We start from the raw sequence: 21,214 nt of genomic DNA, 5'->3' as shown, positions 1-21,214 counted from the left end.
GAAAAAAAAATCGGCCGGTTTTTCCGAATTAATGACATAATTATCTCACAAATAAAAGTGTGGAAAGTTTAAACGTGTAGAAATAGATTTAAACAAAGAATGAATTGTATTTGTATATGGTCATGGCAGAACTAGGCATTGTATTTAGAGGAACCACGTGGTATTAATTTGAGCATTTATTGAACAGTATTCTGTTACAAAATATCGTGAGGAATCCCATTTTATCAGTTATTGAGGTGCAGGCTACTATTGATGAACTTTTGATCAGTGAGAATGAAAGTGAACAGCACAGTGATAATGACTAAAAGTATACAGTAGATGGGAGCAAAACATTAATCTGCCAGTAGACCTAGTAGATGGAGGTGTATCTAAAGTATGCCAATCATCACACAAAGAAGTAAAAAAAAAAACAAGAAAAAAAAAATCTTCATTTGGGACATCAATAAATATGAGCTGTACATTCCTGTAAGACTGTGCTTTAGTTGCCACTAAATTACCTACAGGCTGGTAAGAAACAACATAGGCTACAGTGTATTAAGGATAAAACAAAAAGGCAGTACACTAGTAATACTGTATAAGGCTTACTTAAGAAGCAATGGTTATCCCAGAAGAGCATCATGACCAAAAAAAAAAAGGTTTTGTCTCATGGCAAGATGGAGCGATTTCAGGGGAGGAAAAGGAGGGTCGTATATCCATAACTGATACAAATTTGACTACACATCCACTGTATAAGGAGGATGATAGACTGACAATTTATTGGGCAAAATGTGATGGACAACGCTCCCAGCATCATGCAACAAAGTGACTCAGATTCAAAAATATATTCAGATGAACAAGATCTTCCTGCTGTATATGATTCAAGCAACAATGCTGAGTCAGCTCCTTGGGCATCCTTTCCGATACAAGTTATTCAAAAATTTGCCCTGTGTATCTCCCTCTTAAAGGTGATGATAAAGTTTAAAGTTTAAATGTGTATCAGTTTTAAATAATCTCAAAATTTCTGTAATTTATTGCTATTAATCTCATATTTAATCACAAAGAAAATGACAAAATTACATAGCCTACTGATACACAATGATTTTTTAAAATTTTGTTTCATTTATGGGCATACAGCAATTTGCTCATTCTTGGATTATAGTCTGACTCTGTTGACTGTATGTTTGGTTCTCAAGTGATAAATCAAACTTGATGTATATTTATTAGGGGCCGGGCAGCTCTGCTGATGCCTCTTGTATTTGCCAATGTTATTCTTCTTCTTCTTCTTCTTCTTCTTCTTCCGAGGAAATCTAACTTCCCATGCATGAAAAAAATCAGCCGTATGTGCTACAGCTTTGCAACTTCAACCTCAATGTAGGCCCAAGTGTGAAGAAACTTTTGTAAACTTCAACCTAGTGCAAATTATGAAGTCCATCACTCTGTTTTTCTCAAAAACTGTAAAACTAATTAAACCTATCTCCTCCCACATTTTTGGCTCAATTGACACCAAACTTTCTACATTGCATCTTCAGACTGTCCTCCACAAAAGATCCAGCCAGATTTTTGAATTAGCAAAAATTAAGCCCACAGTGCATCAAAATGTTTTACTGTAAACGGTACTGTAAACAGCTACTGCAAATTCTCGCTAAATAAATCTCCAATGTTCATGAAAATAAATTACAAAATTTTGCTGTCATGGTAGATGAAGTGTGTAAAATTTCAGAATTTTATCTCAAAAACTTAATTTTTGACAGTATTTTGAATTCTGCCCTCATGTAAACTATTGCAGTCAATGGAAATAGAGTGTCTTTAAACATCAGTTTTTGGCTTATGGAGCAATCAATCTTTGTTAAAATAACTTGAATGAATGTCTTGAATACTGAATTTTTGACACTAGTTTGAAATCTGCCTTTACATGCATGGACAGCTGTTATCAAGCACCCTGGTGGTTGGCTAAGTCATAGTGTGAAGCCACCTCTAATTTTCCCACTTCTTAGGTAGCTCGACTTGATTACAACTTGCCATTGGTGGCAAAGGTTGTGAGTTCGAGCCCCGGGTGAAGCAGAATAAACATGCTTATGCCTACTCAGGCATTATGCTGTGTGGATTAGAAACACATGATTTCAAAGATGTTTTAATGATAATTATGGTCCGGGCAGTTCTCCTGATGGACCCTTGTGTATTTCTCATTCATCCTCCTCTTCTTCTTCTTCTTCTTCATCTTCCTCCTCAAAATGCCCGGCCCCGACACTGCTGCGCAGCAGCTATAATTGAATTTGCTTTCACAGAGGTGGTATATAGCCTAGGCTACATTTGTTTTGTCTATAGAGGGTTAGTTAAATTGTATTAAATCTAACGCTTCCATTAAGCTGTCCACCTTTCTTCATCATATTTCCCTTTTCCCAAAGGGAAAAAATTGATAGATAGATTTCTGTCTGTTGGGCTGTTGACACGTCCGTCTGTCAGATTTGCATCCGTTTTGACGGACAGAAAGTTTAACCGAGATGGATTTGTCACCATCCGTTTAGGCAATCAAGGAGGTTTTCCAAGTGTTTTTTTGGGGAAAACGGCGGCAAACACCGAGACCTTGGAGGAGGCTATAATTAATGCAGTGTGCACCATCCTGTTGTTGTATCAAAGGATTACAAATACAAAGATAAAATGGAGAAAGCCTGGCATAAAGTCGGGATGATTGTCAGTTTGCCAGGTCGTTTTTTTTAATGTTTTTATACAGTGTAACATACAAAGGACATCAGGAATGTATCTGCACATCATCCTCCTTGTTTAAGTGAATAAACTGATTCTGATGGCTCATTTTTCTCAGCAAATGAACTGGAAAAACACTGTATTCATCCACCATATTCCAAGTTAACAAGTTCATATGGTATATTCTATATTTAAAGACAGGGTTTTTGGCAACTTTCAAACACATCGTCAAGTCATAGGATTATAATAACACAACTTTTCCCACAAACTGCATGCCCCAGTAGGCAAGTTGTGTTGTCCAAGTTAAAAGAGCAGTTGAATTTTGAAGGTTTCAGTACAGCAAAATGAAATATTTACACCTTTACTGCAGCTCCCCTTACTCTCCAGTCAGCATCAGCATTGTCAGATTTAACCTTCATCTCCCATTGAAAATATATGGCATGTGGTTTACCCTTTACCCTCTAAAGCCCCAAGCTAATGCGGTCTATAGTAAAATGGCCTCTCCAGACATCAGAAGGACAGCTGATCACTCCCAGCTGATACCTAGCATCTGGCAGCTGACTTCCCACAGTTTCTCAGCCATCACATCATCTCTAGCTGCACTGGTACAACTGGACAGCTTGCAGTCACTGTATGGAAGGGAGAGAGAATGAAAGAAAGAGGAGAGGGTACATTTAATTTTGGTATAAGATTTGCAAAACATAAATATGACTGAAGAAACGGTGAACCTTCATTATTAGTTACGCTGGAAATCTTCAAGAGCCAAATTCAGCAAAACAACACATAGTCTGGCATTTTCTAATAAGCACATTGGTGTACATGCATTGCTTCCATGTATGCAATATGCTATTATCAATGTTTGCCAATGGTTCAGTTGCTAATGTTACCTAGCAAGCCATTTATTAGGTGACCGGATTTTTTGGAGAGAATTAGTGGTTCACGTGCCAGTCTATCACAGGACAGATAGACAGATGCTGACATATAGACAATTTAGAGTCTCCAGTTCACTTAAGTGAAATGAGCTGCAGTGTTTGCTTGGAATGAAAACCTGCAGACTCCTCCATGGCACAGGACTGGACACCACTAGCTTACAGGGAACATAACTTACCAGTAGTATCCCCCAGTCTGTGTGTCTAGTTCGGGCTCCACAGCACAGTAGATGGAGGTCTGGGCTCCCTGGACGATGGTCTTGGTGAAGGGTCGGACGATCTTCCAGGAGACCAGTAGGGCCAGGTTCATATGCCTCTTCAGCTCTGTACGAACAATCCCCGGATGGACGGCGTACACCGTCACTCCACTACCTGCAGGTAGTTTACACCGCCAACGTCACTTTCATCACAGTGCCATTGTCACCAATAAAAGTGTCTGATTTGACTTTTAAAGCTGTTCTTTTAATTTTGGGAAGAATTTAGTCCTGCCAGCTAAACCCAATGCGAAAAACTACATTACCATTACAAGCAAAAACCCCTTAACATCGGCAACAGATTCCGATTCCAGAAAAGAAATCAACAAAAGGTCTAACCACTGCAAATTTGGCCCACACCTAGATGAAGCATTACCAAATCAGTTTGTAAGTGGATTGAGAGTTGAAGCAATACTGAGAGAACGTTGCTTATTGACACAATTGTAATATTAAAAAGTGCCTCTGACACTGCTTTATCCATGGAATGGCATGCTGCAACACATTGGAGTTTGCTGGAAAAGCAAAAGAGGCTGGGAACTTGAACAAAGTATATAATGGGAAAAACAAGAAAAGAGAATTGAGAAAGCACTCCGAGGTGGACTTAGTGATTTGGGGGCCTTTTTCACCCTTTTCAATCCATCCGTTCTATTAACCTTATTTACAAGATGTGGAAGTAAACAAAGACTGAACGTAATTTTTTGTGGAGCATTTCCGGTTCACAGATGTTGTTTACTCTCGGCGCCGCATAAACTAAGCTAGCAAAGCAGCAGCAACATCATTTACACTTAAAAAAAAAAGAAATGGCAGGGAAATGGGAGCATACATTGTCTACCCTGCGATGGTCAGATGGTTTAACTGTTTTACATCCCTATTGGCTTTCCAGTTGGATGACATGAGAAAATGGCCCACAATATCCTACGGAGATATCTTTAATTTTGTGTTGTCACTGGGGTTCAATGGGGAAAGTATGAAAAATTACAAGAGCACAGAGACGTACCAGTACGTTCACAGTGGCAAAGTGGGCCATGTATTTCTTTATCTTGATGAGTGACCTGGTATTTCTCAAGCCCAGCCAGTCCAGCAGCCCTAGCTGCTCTGTATGGGTGCTCGATTCAAGTCTTGGACTGAAGAATCCCATTCAAATATAATAGAGAGGCTATGTTATAATATCTTTATTTTATCAAGTTAACAACTATGTAATGATATGTACATTAGAGGATTCTTCGATATCGAAGAAAATAAAAACATTTTTGGACGTCACACATGATGCTGTTAGCTTGATATGCTCGTTGTCTACAGGATGCCTTCACGTTTGTTTTCCCTCATCTCTTGTTTGAGTCTTCATTGAAGAAGCAAGCCAGTTCATCCACAGCCAGGCAGCCTTTTATGTCTGTGAGTATATTGTCTATTCAACCACCTCTACTTATTTCAAACGGAGATTCGTAAATCACCAGCAAGGATGGTTGGTGTCCGGCCGATTGCGGTGGGCTGGTCTGGATAAATGTCCGGGGCCAATTTTTGATCCCAGTCCATCCCTGCCTATAAAAATTCTGAACTTTCCACTTAACTCTGCGAATGTCATTGTTAATCCAAGGAGATGCTCTAGGTTTTAAATGATTTTTAAAATGAGCAATAGTATCCAAAGTAGAAGAGCATAACTGATTAAAGCAATTTAACAGATAATTAGTATCAGAATGACTTGGCATGTCACCTACACTGGTAAAGAGGGAGAAATATTTTGAGGCCTTATGTTCATTAAGAACACAACAATGCACAGTATGCTTTTAGGGTTTAGTAGCAGCCTGGAAGACAGCATCAAACGTAATACACAGATAGCCAGAGACAAAGAGGTCTTTCATGGCAAGATTATTTAGACCCAGACCAAGAGTAAATACTAAGTCGAGAGTGTGGCCACGGTTGTGAGTTGGGCCAGACACATTGTTTATATGTTGTATTCCTTCTTGTGCTGTGTGTTTGGTTTGTCCTCACTGGTATTTTATTTGTTCGATTTTATTTTGCATTTTTGTTGTTCTTTTATGGTTTTTAATGTGTGTGAAGCACAGTTGTTTATCTCTTTCACTTTATTGCCTTATGGATTTTATCCTATTTTTGTAACTATGTTTTGAAAAGTGCTATATAAATAGTTGTTATTATTGTTATTGTTTGTATTATTGTTATTATTATATTCCCCCTCCCTCTTTGACTGAGCAATAGTAGCTTACTTGTAATACAGAAGAACAAAATGATGATCCCAAGTAAACAGTAATAGTACGTATTGCTCCCCACCATGTTTTTTGTTGACATCAAAATGCACCCATAATGCTGGGTGGATCTGGGTGAGTTTGGTAGATGGTAAAAACTAAAAGTGAAAGTAGTAAGATTTTTCCATGCCACAGTAACCTGATTAATATGGGAGTATTGATAACCAACTAACCTTTAAGGAGCATGTGGCTTCTGTTGCTCGGTCATGTTGATTTGCCCTGCACAACATCAGAAAGATTAGACCCTACCTGTCTGAACATGCAGCACAACTCCTAGTACAGGCTCTTGTAATATCACGCCTTGACTACTGCAACTCCTTACTGGCAGGGCTCCCGGCATGTACGCTCAAACCTCTGCAGATGATCCAGAACACGGCGGCGCGTCTGGTCTTCAACCAGCCCAAAAGAGCACATGTCACTCTGCTGTTCATATCCCTCCACTGGCTCCCAGTTGCTGCCCGCATCAAGTTCAAGTCCTTGATGCTCGCCTACAAAGCAGCAACCAAAACAGCTCCCACCCACCTGAACTCCCTCATTCAGGTCTACGCTCCCTCCCTCCCACTACGCTCTGCCAAGGAGCGGCGCCTGGTGCTGCCACCACAACAAGGCCCTAAGTCCCTAGCCACGCTCTTCTCTTCTGTGGTTTCTCGGTGGTGGAACGAGTTACCAAACTCCATTCGATCCGCAGAGTCCCTCTCAATCTTTAAGAAAAGGCTAAAGACCCAGCTCTTTAGCAAACACCTTCTCACCTGATGGACTGTGTAACTGCTAAAAAAAAAAAAAAAAAAAATCTTTATCTGCTTCTATGCACTGCCTCTATGCACTGCCTTGTGGCACCTATGTCCTGTCGGACTAGAACTTAGCTTTATGGCACTTACTCTCGTTGTTCTCTCCTGACTAGATCCTTGCTTGTGTTGTATTAAAATCTCATGTGTACATCGCTTTGGATAAAAGCATCTGCCAAATGGGAAATTGTAATTGTAATTGAGTAAACAAGGTATCTTAACCAGGTTTGTCATAATCGGAGTATGAGCTTACCAGCTCATATAACCTCTATAACCCAGACCCCGGATGTTTACATGCGTCAACCCAAAACTAGGTTACTTGAGTAAGGTCTATGTGTAGTATTGAGGGCAGAGTGTTGTTGCAATGACAACGCTGTATGATAGGCCAGCATTAGACCAGAAATTACACATAGACCCTTTAAGAATGGAATTGTGGGGGTGTCCTGGGTTTGGGTTCAGACTGGGACCTTTGTCGCATGTCATCCCCTTCTGTCTCTCCACAGTCTTTCCTGTCTCTCTTCACTATAGACTGTCATATAAATGCCACAAAGAAAAATAATTGTGCATGTGAGTGTAGCCAATGACTCACCATGCCTGGCTCTTGAACAGTTCATAGTGACTCATACCCACCTTGCAGCCTCCTTGCCAGAGATCTTGTAGAGAGGATGTTGGCCAGTTTGCTCTGGCCGTAGGCCCTCCTTGAATGGTAGCTCCTCTCACTATTGATATCCTCCAGCTGGATCCGCCCCCAGGCGTGAGCCATAGATGATAGGTTGATGATCCTCGAGGGGGCGGACCGCTTTAGCAGCTCAACCAATAGGAACGACAGCAGGAAGTGACCTAATAATGACAATTTGAAAAAGTTACTTGATGTATACTGGTCAATATTTCAAAAATACACTTGTATCTATTCTCTAAAATGCTAGTGTTAAAGTGTTAAAGGTATTTAGTTACCTAATGACTTATACTATACTATATATTATACTATAATCCATAATGAACTTTACCTGAAAGGCAGCAATCATTTTGTAAAAGTATATTTCATAAAAAGTGGGTGTCACATTTTAAACTCCAATTCATTATGCTACTGAGCTATCGTCCTAATTTTTTAATTAGTAAATTATATTAGGTAAACTTCTCATGCCAAAGGTTTTTCAGAATTTTCACTTATCAAACCTGAATTAATTGAATTCAAAGTAAATTCCAGCTTTGATTGGCACAAGCTGTTTTTTTTGTGTGAAACTGATCTCACCTAAGTAATTGACTCCAAATTGCATTTCAAAGCCATCGGCTGTTTTCGAGTATGGACACATCATCACTCCAGCGTTGTTGATTAGGACGTGGAGCTGGCTCTCCTCTGAAGAACGTGTAAGGAAAAAATATTTGATTGACTGATTGATTGGTCAGTTTTTACAATTAAAAGAGTGTGCAATCAATTGTATTTTACATTTGTACCCATTCTCATTTCTACTAATAGTACTCTACTGATAATTTGACTTTGGACATGGTAATAAATCATTCATATTTGTCTCTCATCTCACCTCTGTTGATGACCTCGGCAAACTCTCTGATGGACTTGGTATCAGACAGGTCCAGCTTCCTTGAGATGACATTTGGGTTTCCAGACATTTCTACAATCTCTGCTCTGGCCGTCTCAGCCTTTGAGATGTCTCTACAGGCTATTATGATCCTCCCACCTGGATTGAAGATGGCAGAGATAGAGGGAGGGAAGAGTAATAATAATAATAATAATAATTTCTTTAATTGTATGACACTAGCAAATTTAACAAAACGTAGACTACAAAGTGCTTGACAATCAAGACAAACAGAGGGCACAGAAGCAAGGTTACACAAGGAGGACAGCAGCAAAAACAAAAAAAATATGTTGGAAGGACAAACATCATTCCATAAAACCACATCTGTAAAAATAGGTCTTAAAAGATGACACTGATCTCTACAAGAAGAAATTCCCTAAGAGTAGGAGGTCTGGCATGAAGACACAGATTTAGGAATGACCAGAGGGTCCGGTCTTCTTTAGTCTTAAACCTAGATTTAGGAATGACCAGACTTTCTCCAGATTGCTTAACATTTTAATTTTGGAGGTGGTTCTTAACTGAATGAAAGAGGACTGAACAAGTCTCTTTACTTGGGGGCCCTAAAATCTCCTTTTCTCATTTCTGCCAGCTTGCTTTATATTTGCTGATACTGTCAAGTAAATTATGGTATCATGGCAACCAAACTGTACAATCTTTAGTAAGTTGTAAAAATCGTCTATTTTCAGTAAGTTGTAAAAAAAACATTCTGGTACATCCAACACTTAATTTCAGCAAGAGGCAAGAGTGGCTAGGCTATCTGGATTTTTGGATTTCATAGGTGGGTATAGCTGTGTATTGTCAGCATAGCAGTGGAGATATGCTTGTAGTGCCTATAGTGCGACCAAGAGGGAGCATGTAAGTGAAAAAAAGATAGGACCTAAAATTGAACCTTGAGGAACTCCACAGTTAATGTATGCTGAGGATGATGAGTTTCCAATTCCAACAGAGAAGATTCGAGAGACATTCTAGAACCAATTTAATGCAATGTCCTTAATGCAAACACAGGATTTCAGGTGATCAAATCAGATGTGGTGTATTTTATTTGTTTTTTTATTTAACCTTTAAGCCAAAACCAAAGATAAACATTCGAGGCTATCATGTGTAAAACATGCTAAAACTAATACTAAAATATGTACAGTTCAGTCAGAGCTAAGAATGGAAATTTTTACCTTCCAGGGAGCCATCATTTTCTATAATAATAATCATAGTAACTGTTACTCTGTTTAAAGTGTAAAGTGTTTTTTAAAGTGTATTAACACCAAATTTATACATAGTTAAGTTTGTACAATGACAAACCAGAAAAAAGTTAAGAGTTAAAATTTTAATTTCATTATGCACTCAAAGCCTCTTTGACACTCTTTGATAGTTATGTAAATAGAAGGCTTTTCTAACAAACTACTTCCCATTTGTACAGATTAAGCCTGACCACTTGCTTCTGTTTTTGAATGGAACACATTACCATCTCTCTCATCTTGAAACAGAAAAACTGTAAAAAAAAAACAACAACAACAACAAAAACAACTACTATTGGCAATGAATCTTGCATTTCTGAGTCCATTTTGCTGTTTGGTGGTATATTTTTCCTATTCCCATGGATAACTGGCCAAATGTAGACGACGTGCTGTTAGGTTGAGATATTTCCAGTGCAGCTACAATGGAGTTTGACGCCAGAACATTTTCAGTGATCTAAAACATCAATGGTAAATGTCAGGTTTTGGTTTCAGTCCCTCAGAAACAAAGAGCAAGGCCTTCTTTCTAGACCCACCATTTTGTACTGATGTGTTCAATCATAAAGGGAGAAATCCATCATAGAAGAGGCAGAGATAATTTCTCCACCTATAGGAGCCTCAATAGACCAGAATGCAATGCAACCACAGCTTGCATCTTTGGAGATCTGTAGTCAGTATCTGTTATCAGTAGTCTGTAAAATACAATACCCTCTTTAATGACTGGTAATTTGAACATGGCAACACAGCATTGTCCTTTCTCCACTCACGTTTTCTTGGCTGGAGAAACTTACTACACTACCACTCTCTCCATCTGCATGTATACAGACAGTAGACAGCCTCTCTGGAGGTTGTTGAAAGGCATTCTGGGAAACTTAAGAAATCACCAACTGAAGTAGAAGTAGACGAGACTTCAGAGTTCAGGGAAAGTGGGTACACAAAAAAAGTTAATTACAACACTTCATCACAAAAAAACTCCTGGGATGCATTGAGCATCACAGACATATTGATGAAATACAGTGGAAGACTATCCCAGGGTGGATTTTACCTTTAACAGTCACTAACCTGCCAATTCTAGCAGCTACTTGACAGTTTGACAGTTTGTCTGATCTAGTATCTGTATGAACACAAAGCTTCTCCAGTACTGAGGCTCTGACTGGCTCCAACATCATTGGTCCTCTCTCTTATCAGACTTAAACAGCAAGTCGGCATCGGATTGAATGAAGTCAAGGTGAAGATATAGGTAGATATATTATAACTAAGAAAATAAACCACAATGTGGCGCTGCAACATTGCTGCAAAAAGACCAGGGAACCAAAACTGAAACAGTAGTATTAGCTTAAGAAGTCATTGGTGACAAATGAAAAAGAAGCAGAAACATGAACATTTAGTGAGAAATGTCAAGCAATTTGTGGCTGGCTTGTGTCTGATGAACAAAACAACAGTGTTTTGTCAAGACTGACAGCTTTAAGTCTAAAATAATTTGCTGTTGGGAAGAGAAATATCAATGTAGCAGTAAAAACCTTACTTAATGCAGCTTTAAGAAAAAAATAACAAAAAGTAAATTTCAAGCCCTTTACCTCTCTTTGCCAGGTCCAAGGCTGTCTCCTTCCCGATGCCAGTGTTAGCTCCAGTGATGATGACGGTTTTTCCATCCAGCCTGGCATCTGATGACCACTGGCCACAGAAGAGAGCTCTGGGACAAAACCACAATACTATGTAAATGTCCTGCAGGTCAGTGGCTGTTGGTGGCCCAAAGGTTCGTTTCCATGGACCAGATTAAAATATCTGGGCAGGTGAGATGAAGAAGAGACTCTTCTCTCCCTCAACATCTTGATGTACCTTTGTGCAAGATCCATGACCCTGAGTTGCAATAGAGTAGTGTGGTTGGACTGGCAGTTCCCAGGTGGGAATATGTGTAACCAGTGATGTGAGCAGAATTCACTGGGGGAACTCACCTATCCACATGGGTCCAGGGGCATGCTTCCCTGGCACAAAATGCTTAATTTTAATGTATTTTTAGAGATAATGAGGGGTGTTAAAGTGTAATTTCATTGGCTGAGTGGGTTGGCGAATGTTCAAAGCAGCAAGAGTTAGAGCTTGTGACTTTAAATGTCCAAATGTTCTACAACCACCGGTACTGTTCTGTACTTATTCTTTTCATAATGGAAGAAAAAAATGTCAACTGGAATGCACGTCCACCCTGTCAAATTCATTCCCAGAACACCATTCCAATGTGTTCTGGCGAAATGACAGTCCTGATTCTCAGCAACAGTAAGCTAATGGAACGGCTGATAGACCACTCAGCAGTTCAGAAGTGCTAACATCATGACAGGTTAAATATGACATAGATGAAAGATTTGTTTTACCAATCATCTAAAAATACATGATCTGACGTTGAATCTTCACACAGGTTACAAGTGTGCACAACATTTTCAGGGTTTTTTTCTGTTAACATCTTTCTCATGATCTCTGCCACTCAGTTTCTGGAAAACTAAACTGGGATGGCAGAAGGAGGCGATGACAAGGACAATCCACATGAGCTGGATTGAAATCCATAATATCAATAATATATATCCTACTGAGCCACCATAGCACCGTAATACAGCCAATTTAGTCAAAAAGACATGTACAGGAAATATGTGTCTGATATACAGCATTAGCAATAAAATCAGCAATTTCGAACAATAAGTGGTGTTAAAGTCTACACTAGAAATGAAAAATGGGATCAAACCTAGGAACCATGGAAACCAAACCACCACTTCTAGAAAGTTGAGCAGAATGATAGAGGAAAGGTTAAACAGACAAACAGCCTACCTCAGGGTATAAATGTTAGCCATTTGTCAGTCTCCCTGCCAACTCCGTGTTGAAGAAAGGTCCACAAAAATCAGGTCAGCATGACAAAGCTAGAGGCTGTAGCCCAGAAAACATTGCAGCTAACAGAGAGAGCAGTGTATGTGTGTGTGAGAGAGTTTGTGTGGATGTGTGTCTCTGCATTAAAATGTATGTGTGTGTGTGTTAAGTGTGTGTGCGTGCACAGTGGGCTGCATTGGAAATGTTGTATGGAGTAGTTAATCCCAGCTAATCTTCTGTTCTTCAGCCCACTGATCCACTTTGTACCAGAGTCTGCAGCATACCAATACAATACACAACACAATAGGGCAATACAATACAATGTAATGCAGTGCTATACATGAACAATACAATATGTTACAACCCAATAACAGATGTTCTTGGGAAGAACTCAAATGATTATTCCTTAATGATTGTACACCGTTAATTATCTCAAACTGGATAGTGTTTCAAAACTGCAAGTAATTAAAAACAGTTTGTTCCAATTCATCTAAGAATTCATATATGTAATTCCTAGGACAGTCAGAATATGTAGACATGAAAAAGTCCCTCAAAAGCAGTAAACTTGAACCTGTGATGCCATTGATACATAGTCTGGAGCTAACCCAAAGATATTACCCATCAAGGAATTTGCTAGATCCATGGAACAAGCACAAAATATTAATGATTTTTTTATTTGAAAAAACTGTAATACTTAAGGATTTTTAGTGAGCTACTATTTTATTTTTACTAGAGAAATTCTCTAGACAAGTCCTCTTACTCCGACTTGAACAGTGTTTAACTAAATTAACATTACTTCTACTTGAAAAAGCGTTTTAGTAGTCTTTTCACTTCTGCATTAAGAATGGGGTTTCCCAGTGACAACAGACTTCTCAGTCCAAAAGCTTTTACACAGAACTGGTTCCTTCTGACCGAGCCAAGAGGGTTGGGTAAATCCTCTGAATGTCTTAGCTGAATTTGGTCTTTTCCTCCAGTTTCAGGCCACAGAGGAACAAGCAGTAAGATAGAGGAGCTCCACTGTTACAAAGGAAAATCTCTCACTAATTTGCTGAGGCATTTGTGAAAATGATTTTTTTAATAAAATGTATATAATATCTCAGATTTTATGCTATTTTTCATGTAAAATGCCCCATAAAACTAATAAAATAGAGATGACAAAATATATAAAAGAAAGCCTCTGTAATTTACCAGCTATTTCTGTCTAAAGCAGCAGGTCAAATTTGGTGGCCATATCAACAAGTTAAAGGGTCTGTGTATAGCAGGGGTCGGCAAGTAAATTTGGCCTCGGGCCAATTTTTTCTAGGTTATTAGATGGCGGGCCAGAACATAACTAGAAACAAAGGCTCAAGACATTGGATTTAAAAAGTTACCCGTGTTATCACTAGGCTATGATGAGGTGTCTGTGTCAATGGGAGTCAAGGGATAGTGATTGGAATCTCCGATTGGATTATGTTTTGGGGTTTTTTACTTAGATGGAAAATTATCAAATATTTTGGTCTCTGCATTCTCCTCCATGAATGCAATCAAGACACATGAGAGGAAAAGGCTGACAAACAAAAACGTGGAAATTGCCTGCGCATCAAACTAACATCAATCTCACCGGATATCCAGAAAATTGTGACCGACGGGAGATGCAATTTTTCACATTAACACCACACGGCCATAGACGCCTGGGCGTTGTGAATTTATTTTTGTCATTTATTTTTCTCCTCCTTTAATAACGTTTGCTAAAAATACAGACTGCAAAGCATAATGTGGTTTTGTAAGTAATATAGACCTAGAAAAGGAGATATTTGAGTTTTGTGGCTATTTTTACAAAACCCCCTTCTCCGGCTGTGGCTGTGGTCAGGACATGTGGCACCAGCCACAGGAGCGAATTGCTCTCTCCTCTGATTTGCATTTAGTTCTTGTGCATCTGTTTAGCTGAAATACAAGTTGGATCAAACTAGTGAATCCCCGAAATGAGTTTCAGGGATATTATGGATTCACCCCACCTGCTGCCGCTGCAGATTGCACATTGCACCATGGTCTAGTATGGCTTCAATTAGACCCACAAGAAATATGACCCCCATCGGCCTGATGGTGGCGCTATAATTAAAGGTCAAAAACTAAAAGGTTTAAAGTGCTGTATCTCCAACACCGTTTGTCAGATTTACATGAAACCTGGTACACAAGTCCACCTAACTGTACTCTACAAATTTGCCAAGGACCCTCAAGGTTCACCTGGAAAATTTTTGAGATATTTTGAATTATTTGAAAAACACATTTTTAACATCTCCTACACCGTTTGTCCGATTACCACCAAAAAGGTCAGTAGCATCTATGGTCCTACGCTCTTTAAATTTTGTTTATAGATTGATTATAGATAGATCTACTGTAGTTTTGAAGATATTAACTCTTAAAGTTGTGAAGGAGGCGTGGCCTATAAACTAAATTGCGATAACTTAGACGGTCCAATCATCATGAAACTTGGACATGTTCACATATGAATGAACATGTGTGCAAAGCCATTCAAATACTGACCAATAGGGGGTGCCACAAAGGCCAGAAAACTGTATCTCCTAATTGAATATGTGAAATTGCACGAAATTCGGTACACATGTCCTAGTCAAAACCTTAAGTTTGGTCGTCATTAGTGAAAGTGGGTGTGGCCTATGACATTTTGGTTTATAACTCAAACAGAATTTCACCCATCCCTATGAAACTTGGTAATCATGCTCCAACCTTTATGTGGAACATGCACACCAATTTCTATACAGATCCAACCAGATTTTGCCCAACAGCAGCATTTTTAGTGTACAGCTAAACACAGTGAAGCCAATACGAAGTTGGATATTGACACCTTTTAACTTGCTGTTACATTCTTCAGTATCAGAACTTGATGCTTGGGGGGGGGGGTCAACAGCCTAATACGACAAAACTGACAGTAATCTTAATGCAAACTTCCACCTTTCAGCTCTAGCTGCTGTACTGACATGAACCCAGCCATCGCCGCTAGCGGCTATATTTAATTAGTTAAGTGTATTATTGAGTGTTAAAAAAATAGTTACGGTACATACCCTTTATTATTGGGGAGACAATCCCTAGAGGATTATATCCATTCATTTTGGAGTGATTAGGAGTAATAATAATATAATTAACTTTAGATTAGCCCAGAAGGAAAAATTGTATTATTTAGGGAAATAAAAATAGTTGGGACATACAACCAATATAATTGGGAAGATTAACCCTGGAGTCTTATTGTTTGATTATTGAATGGCTTTTTATTACATTTAAATTAATGGAGCCTTAATAGCTAAGCTAAATGTACCTATGGAGAATTGTCACCGGTTACCCGACTCGCTTTGCCAGATTTTTCTCCCGCTGAAGGTTACATGTCCCACAATGACGAAGAGTGAAGAGGTAGATAGCAAGTTTACTAGTTGAACAAGTTTACTCGCTCGCTTCATCGATTCTGGCATTACGAGAATGTTTTTCAGGAATGGGAGGGGGAGAGCTTGACTTTTAAACAGCTAGGGAGGAGATAAGCTAGTTTAAAAAAAAAAAAGAAAAGCTACTGAATGGGTCGAGAGGAGCTACGAGTTGGTCCGAGTTTGACTGGCCCGCATGTGTGGCTATTGGTTTATGTCATTATGTCTCAAGGAAATCTCCATATAGCACACGTTAGTTTCAGTATTGGTTATAGGGTCTGAAATCGCTTATTGCAGGTTTAATGTCTGGTGTGTGTGTGTCAGTGAGAGAGAGAGAGAGACTAGTGTGCGGAACTATCACGTGGTTCTGAGAGTGAGACGAACAATGAAAAGAACATTTGATCAATTTTTTAAAAGAAAAGACCCCCCCGTGCCATAGCAGCACCAAAATGTTGAGGAGGAGGACAAATCAGATGAAGAGTCAGCAGCAGGTGATAAGTGAAGAAAGGCAAAGAAATACACTTAGACCGACGGCTCACACAATTTACGTGGCTGAGATATTGCAACAAGCATAGATCCTGTACAGACCCATGGCACGTGTGTTCAGTTCAGTTAAATGCATTGAAGTATTGCCACATGGTTAAATACCACAAGGTACCTTGTGGTATTTAAGTAACGTTAGTGGAATTAGGTTAGGCTATTTAACCGATAACCATGTGGCAATACTTCAGTGCTTTTAACCAGTGGTGTAGTGGTGCCTGGAGAAGTGGGTATACTCTTAATTTATGCCCCCAATTTTTTTTTTTAAAGCGGCCCCATCCAGCAAAGGATAAACACCTGTGTTATAAACAGTGACATGTAAGACTACTCTTGCATATTTAGTTCACCCAAAAATGGGCCAGTAGTATTTGCACATTGTCACTTAACTTCTGCTGCTTGACTTCAGGGAGTAAGGATCATTATGAAATTAACATTAGCCACAGAAGAGGTGCAGATTTTGCAATCAATACTGGCCCACAGACTATAGGGTGAGACAACTACATAATTATGCATTTTGAGTGAACTATTCCTTATTCCTTAGTCCATCCACACATGAAAATTGGACTATTCTCTCACCTAACCCTAGCCAGTAGTTTCTTTTGTAAACTGTCTCTTCGAACAGCTGATTTGCAACAGATAGTGTAGGCCATTATAAAATTAACATTATTTGTCAAGGGGCAGTTTGCAAATATTACTGGTCCTACACAGGCCTAATGCATGAATATAAGATATATTCAAGATGAGGCAAACATGGTGTTTCAGTCAGAGATTAGTTTATTTTTAACATTCAGAATGACACAGCCGATTTTCAAAATAAAATATTTCAAAACTGAATTCTCTCTTTCAAAACTGACAATTCTCAATACATGTTTACAAACCAACTTTAGGGAAGCAAAGATTGCCCAGGTGCTGGTAACAGATTACTGAGTGTTTGTTGCATTATTATTTGAGGTAAACCAACACCCTAAACCTAACTAACCCAACCAATGAAGGCAACGAGTACTAGCCAATCAGAGGCAGAGTAGGGCGGGTCATGCCTTCGCCATCCTAGGAAAAAAAATTTGCAGCACAGAAGGGCACTCGGAGAGCGCAGACCTCCGCCAAGGTTCGTGCAATTATTGCTTGTTCGTGAGTCGGATCGGGATCCGCTCCAAAATTTAATGGGTTCTTCCTTGGCCCATGCTACACCCTTCCACGAAGTTTCATGAAAATCGGGCCAGTAGTTTTTCCGTAATCCTGCTAACAGACAAACGGCACCGAAAACATAACCTCCTTGGCGGAGGTAATGATGCGCATCAGAGGGGATTTAGAAGTGGGTATACGCAATGCCGACTGAAGTAGGTATACGCCGTATACCTGCGTATACCCTGCACTACACCACTGCTTTTAACTGAACTGAACACACGGCACATGTACTGTTAAAGTTTGTAGGGCAGCAGAAGATGAGTTATCAAGTTACTGTTTATGTCACGAGGTTACACCAAGCTGGTTGTAAGATTCCCGGGCCACACCAACACAGACACAAGGGACAGATTTAAATTCAACAATGAGTTATTTATTATAAAAAATAGTACTATTAATAAAAAGAAAATAAAAACGGTAATTCAAATTATCACTGGCCAGTGATACAGGGTAAGAAGTCACTGTCTCAAAACAATTTATAAAATCCAATGATTAAAAAGACAAGATATAAAATAGTCCATAAAATCCCAGTGGCTAGTCTACAAACACTCAAACGGATCATCCGCCTCCATTCCGGGCACCCTCTGCTGTGTGGCGAAACCACAGGGTACCGTCAACTCTGCGTCAGCATCCTCTTGGGCGACCACTCCAGCTCGCGGCTCGGTCTCTCCCCTCCTCGTCTCCCTCTGGCCTGGCCACGCAGGTACAAATAGGCCCTACGTCACACACTGGAGTTGGAATAACATGAGGAATCCTCAGTGCCAGTGCCACAGATACATATCGACATCAAAACACATTCACGCCAGTTGCATGCATTGTCTACTTTCCTTCATTCAAGGAGTGATGTGCCCATCGATATTTGTCTTTGTGGTCCAGTTGAAGGAAAGCTGCTGCACCACCACTGAGACGGGACTACACTGCGGTCCAACTGCGTTCTCACGCCTGGGAAGAGCCACAGGTGAATGTCATTTGCCTTCATCAACGGGCAGGGCTGGGCGTGGATGAATCATTGTGGTTAATTAGGGGAGAGGGAGGAGACAAGCAACAGTGGCAACATGCAATGTTTAACTCTAGATTAATCCATGCTGTTAGTGTGCACTACACAATGAAAAACAACCTCATAAACACTGAAAACCAAATAAATACTAAACACTGCAAAGCAAAATAAACATAAAATATAGCCGCAAGCGGCGATTGCAGGGTCCAAGCACAATTTGATAAGACAGACAGATAGACACACAAAACATTACAGAAGGTAGAAAGACACACAAAAACTGACATGTTGTGAATATCGTGCAGTCTAACACCAGCTTTTGTGTTGGCCCGTGACTTCTGTCAAGTTAATCTTTTCATTGCAACCACATTGCTGGAGTTGTTCACAATGGCCAAACTTTCTATTATTTGTTCTTGATGACTAATGACTTTGGAAAGGACAAGTCTGGATTTGAACCCACAACCTTCCACATGAAAGGCTGATGCTTTACCTACTAAACGCCTGTTATAGGTTTAGTGAGGAGAAACTAAAGGGAGAAGTATTGTGATACTGCAGCCTATGATTGACAGACTGGCAGGGCTAATCACTTTATAGAACATTGTAGTGCTCTCCATTAATGAATAAAACAATAGTAAGTCACATGGGCCAGAAAACTGCTGCTGCACTGCTCTCTATGGGTTGAAAGATCTGGCTACACCCCAATCAGTGATGACATTCAGGTATTTTGCCATTGACAGATTATGTCAACCACCTGCTTTGAGTTTTCTGCACTGTGTGATTTAGTGTTGATGTACTTTTTATGAAAGTTCAAAGTGGTCACAGTCCATCAGGAACTTAAACTCACAACCTTGTGGTCTAAAGACCTGAGCTTTACCACTCTGCCAGCCTCCACTTTGGTGTGTGCCACAGTGGGGAAACAAAACAAAGGGACAAGTGATAGATCACAGGCGCTAGTCCAACCCATATTGAAAGCCTCAGAAAGAATATTATAACTGTACTAGCGCGCCACATTAATCAATTTACACATGGCTTTACAGACATCATCTTGAGAGTCCAGACATCATTTGTATTAGTTTGATGAAGATTGATCAAACTATCTTGAACATATCACATTGTCAATTTATCAAACTATTTGCAGCTGCACATTTCCATCTACTGTGCGCTCAGTTTTCAAGATATCATTATAATTTTTGGGCTGTTTACTAATTAAGGTATGGCAATTTCAAAAATCATGTTGTTTTTTTCCTGTAATGTATGGTTTAGGAGGACAACACTGTGGGATCACAGTCAGTTTTTGCTATAAACAGAGGGGGGCGACATCAGAATTGGGGGTAGAGATTTATCTCACTTCAGCCAACATGTCCTGAAAATGTCAGCTCTCTAGGACATACGGCTGATTTGTAATGAATTTTTGAAGTTGTGACTTTAATACCAATGAAGATTTGGTTATTATGCAATAAGCCACGCCCACTTTAATCAATAATGACCAAATTTCATGGATCGACTTGGACATCATCCTAGAACATGTGTAAAAAATTTCAGAAAAATCTATGCAGTCAATTATGAGATATGAACTTTTTGCATTTGTAGTGCCCACTAGTGGTACAGCTCAAAATGTTTTTGTGGTTGTGTTCACGCAACACTTCTCAACATGCGTTTAAAATTTTGGCTTGATTAGATGAATGGTTAATGAGTTATGGCCAATTTAGTGTTATGGCGTGTTTCGTTAAAAGTTTATTGGTCGATAAAAGCCAAACCATTTGACCTATCAATAACCTTTATACAATTTTGAGGACGTTAGCATTCAATCACTTCCTAGCTAACATTAATGGTTTGATAGTGTTACATGATACGATAGGAAAGGCGCAAATTAATTCTGAAATATCAACGCACATCTTGGACACATTTATTTAAGCCTGGAAGTAAAACGCACCGGATGTAATCAAGCTTGCAATGTAACGTTAACTGTCTTGCTGTCTTTTCACCTGACCTCAGAAATGTTCTGGTTAAGTCAGTAACGTAATGTGACATTATGCTCACTGGAACATATTTCTAAATATGTGTCCAAGATGTGCATTGAAATTTCAGAATTAATTTACACCTTTCCTATCGTATCATGTAACACTATCAAATGGTAATGTTAGCTAGGAAGTGGTTGAATGCTAATGTTAGCTGTTGTCTAACGGCAGCTAATGGGTTATCAAATATGTTGTTTTACCTTGAAATATGGCCCGATGTCCCTCCGGATTTTCACTATCCATTGTCTTTTCAGTTGCTGATCAATCGGGAAGCGGTGAAATGATATATTCACCGCATGTTATAAGACTTGCAACCTGGAACACAGCAGTATGACATTATCCTTTTGATAACAGCATTTGAGCTTCCCACCCTGAGCGTGACGTCAGAGGAAAATGGCTGCCGTGTGAATATGGTGAATTGCAGTCACTCGTGTGGTTATGTAAATACAATAACAGGCAAGCACAGGAGGATTTGCGTATGAGGA

General features: G+C 39.5%; 1 protein-coding gene across 2 annotated transcripts; it reads right to left on the bottom strand.

The window, feature by feature from the left end:
* Nucleotides 1-2,887: 2,887 nt before the first annotated feature.
* LOC139917431 (retinol dehydrogenase 12-like) lies at nt 2,888-17,185 on the bottom strand. Of its 2 annotated transcripts, none has more exons than XM_071906557.2 (7): nt 17,159-17,185; nt 11,313-11,409; nt 8,453-8,608; nt 8,164-8,268; nt 7,542-7,751; nt 3,791-3,983; nt 2,888-3,311 (listed from the first exon to the last, which is right to left on the bottom strand). In XM_071906557.2, exons 1-7 carry the CDS (start codon nt 17,183-17,185, stop codon nt 3,209-3,211), a joined length of 891 nt encoding a protein of 296 aa, XP_071762658.1. In that variant the 3' UTR covers nt 2,888-3,208. The 2 variants fall into 2 exon arrangements, with proteins under 2 accessions (XP_071762658.1, XP_071762657.1); XM_071906556.2 differs by lacking the exon at nt 17,159-17,185 and adding an exon at nt 12,550-12,572 and having other exon boundaries at nt 11,313-11,428.
* Nucleotides 17,186-21,214: the final 4,029 nt, after the last annotated feature.

The sequence above is a fragment of the Centroberyx gerrardi genome, chromosome 13 (assembly GCF_048128805.1).
Source record: "Centroberyx gerrardi isolate f3 chromosome 13, fCenGer3.hap1.cur.20231027, whole genome shotgun sequence".
NCBI classification, from domain to species: Eukaryota; Metazoa; Chordata; class Actinopteri; order Beryciformes; family Berycidae; genus Centroberyx; species Centroberyx gerrardi.
This window is presented reverse-complemented; position numbering and strand designations above follow the sequence as displayed.

Coding starts and splice junctions, on each gene's coding strand:
- LOC139917431 (XM_071906556.2), bottom strand. CDS start 12,572: ATGGCTAACATTTATACCCTGAG. Junction 7,752..8,163: donor ATTTGGAGTCAATTACTTAG/GTGAGATCAGTT, acceptor TGTCATTATTAG/GTCACTTCCTGCTGTCGTTC. Junction 3,312..3,790: donor CAGACTGGGGGATACTACTG/GTAAGTTATGTT, acceptor CCTTCCATACAG/TGACTGCAAGCTGTCCAGTT.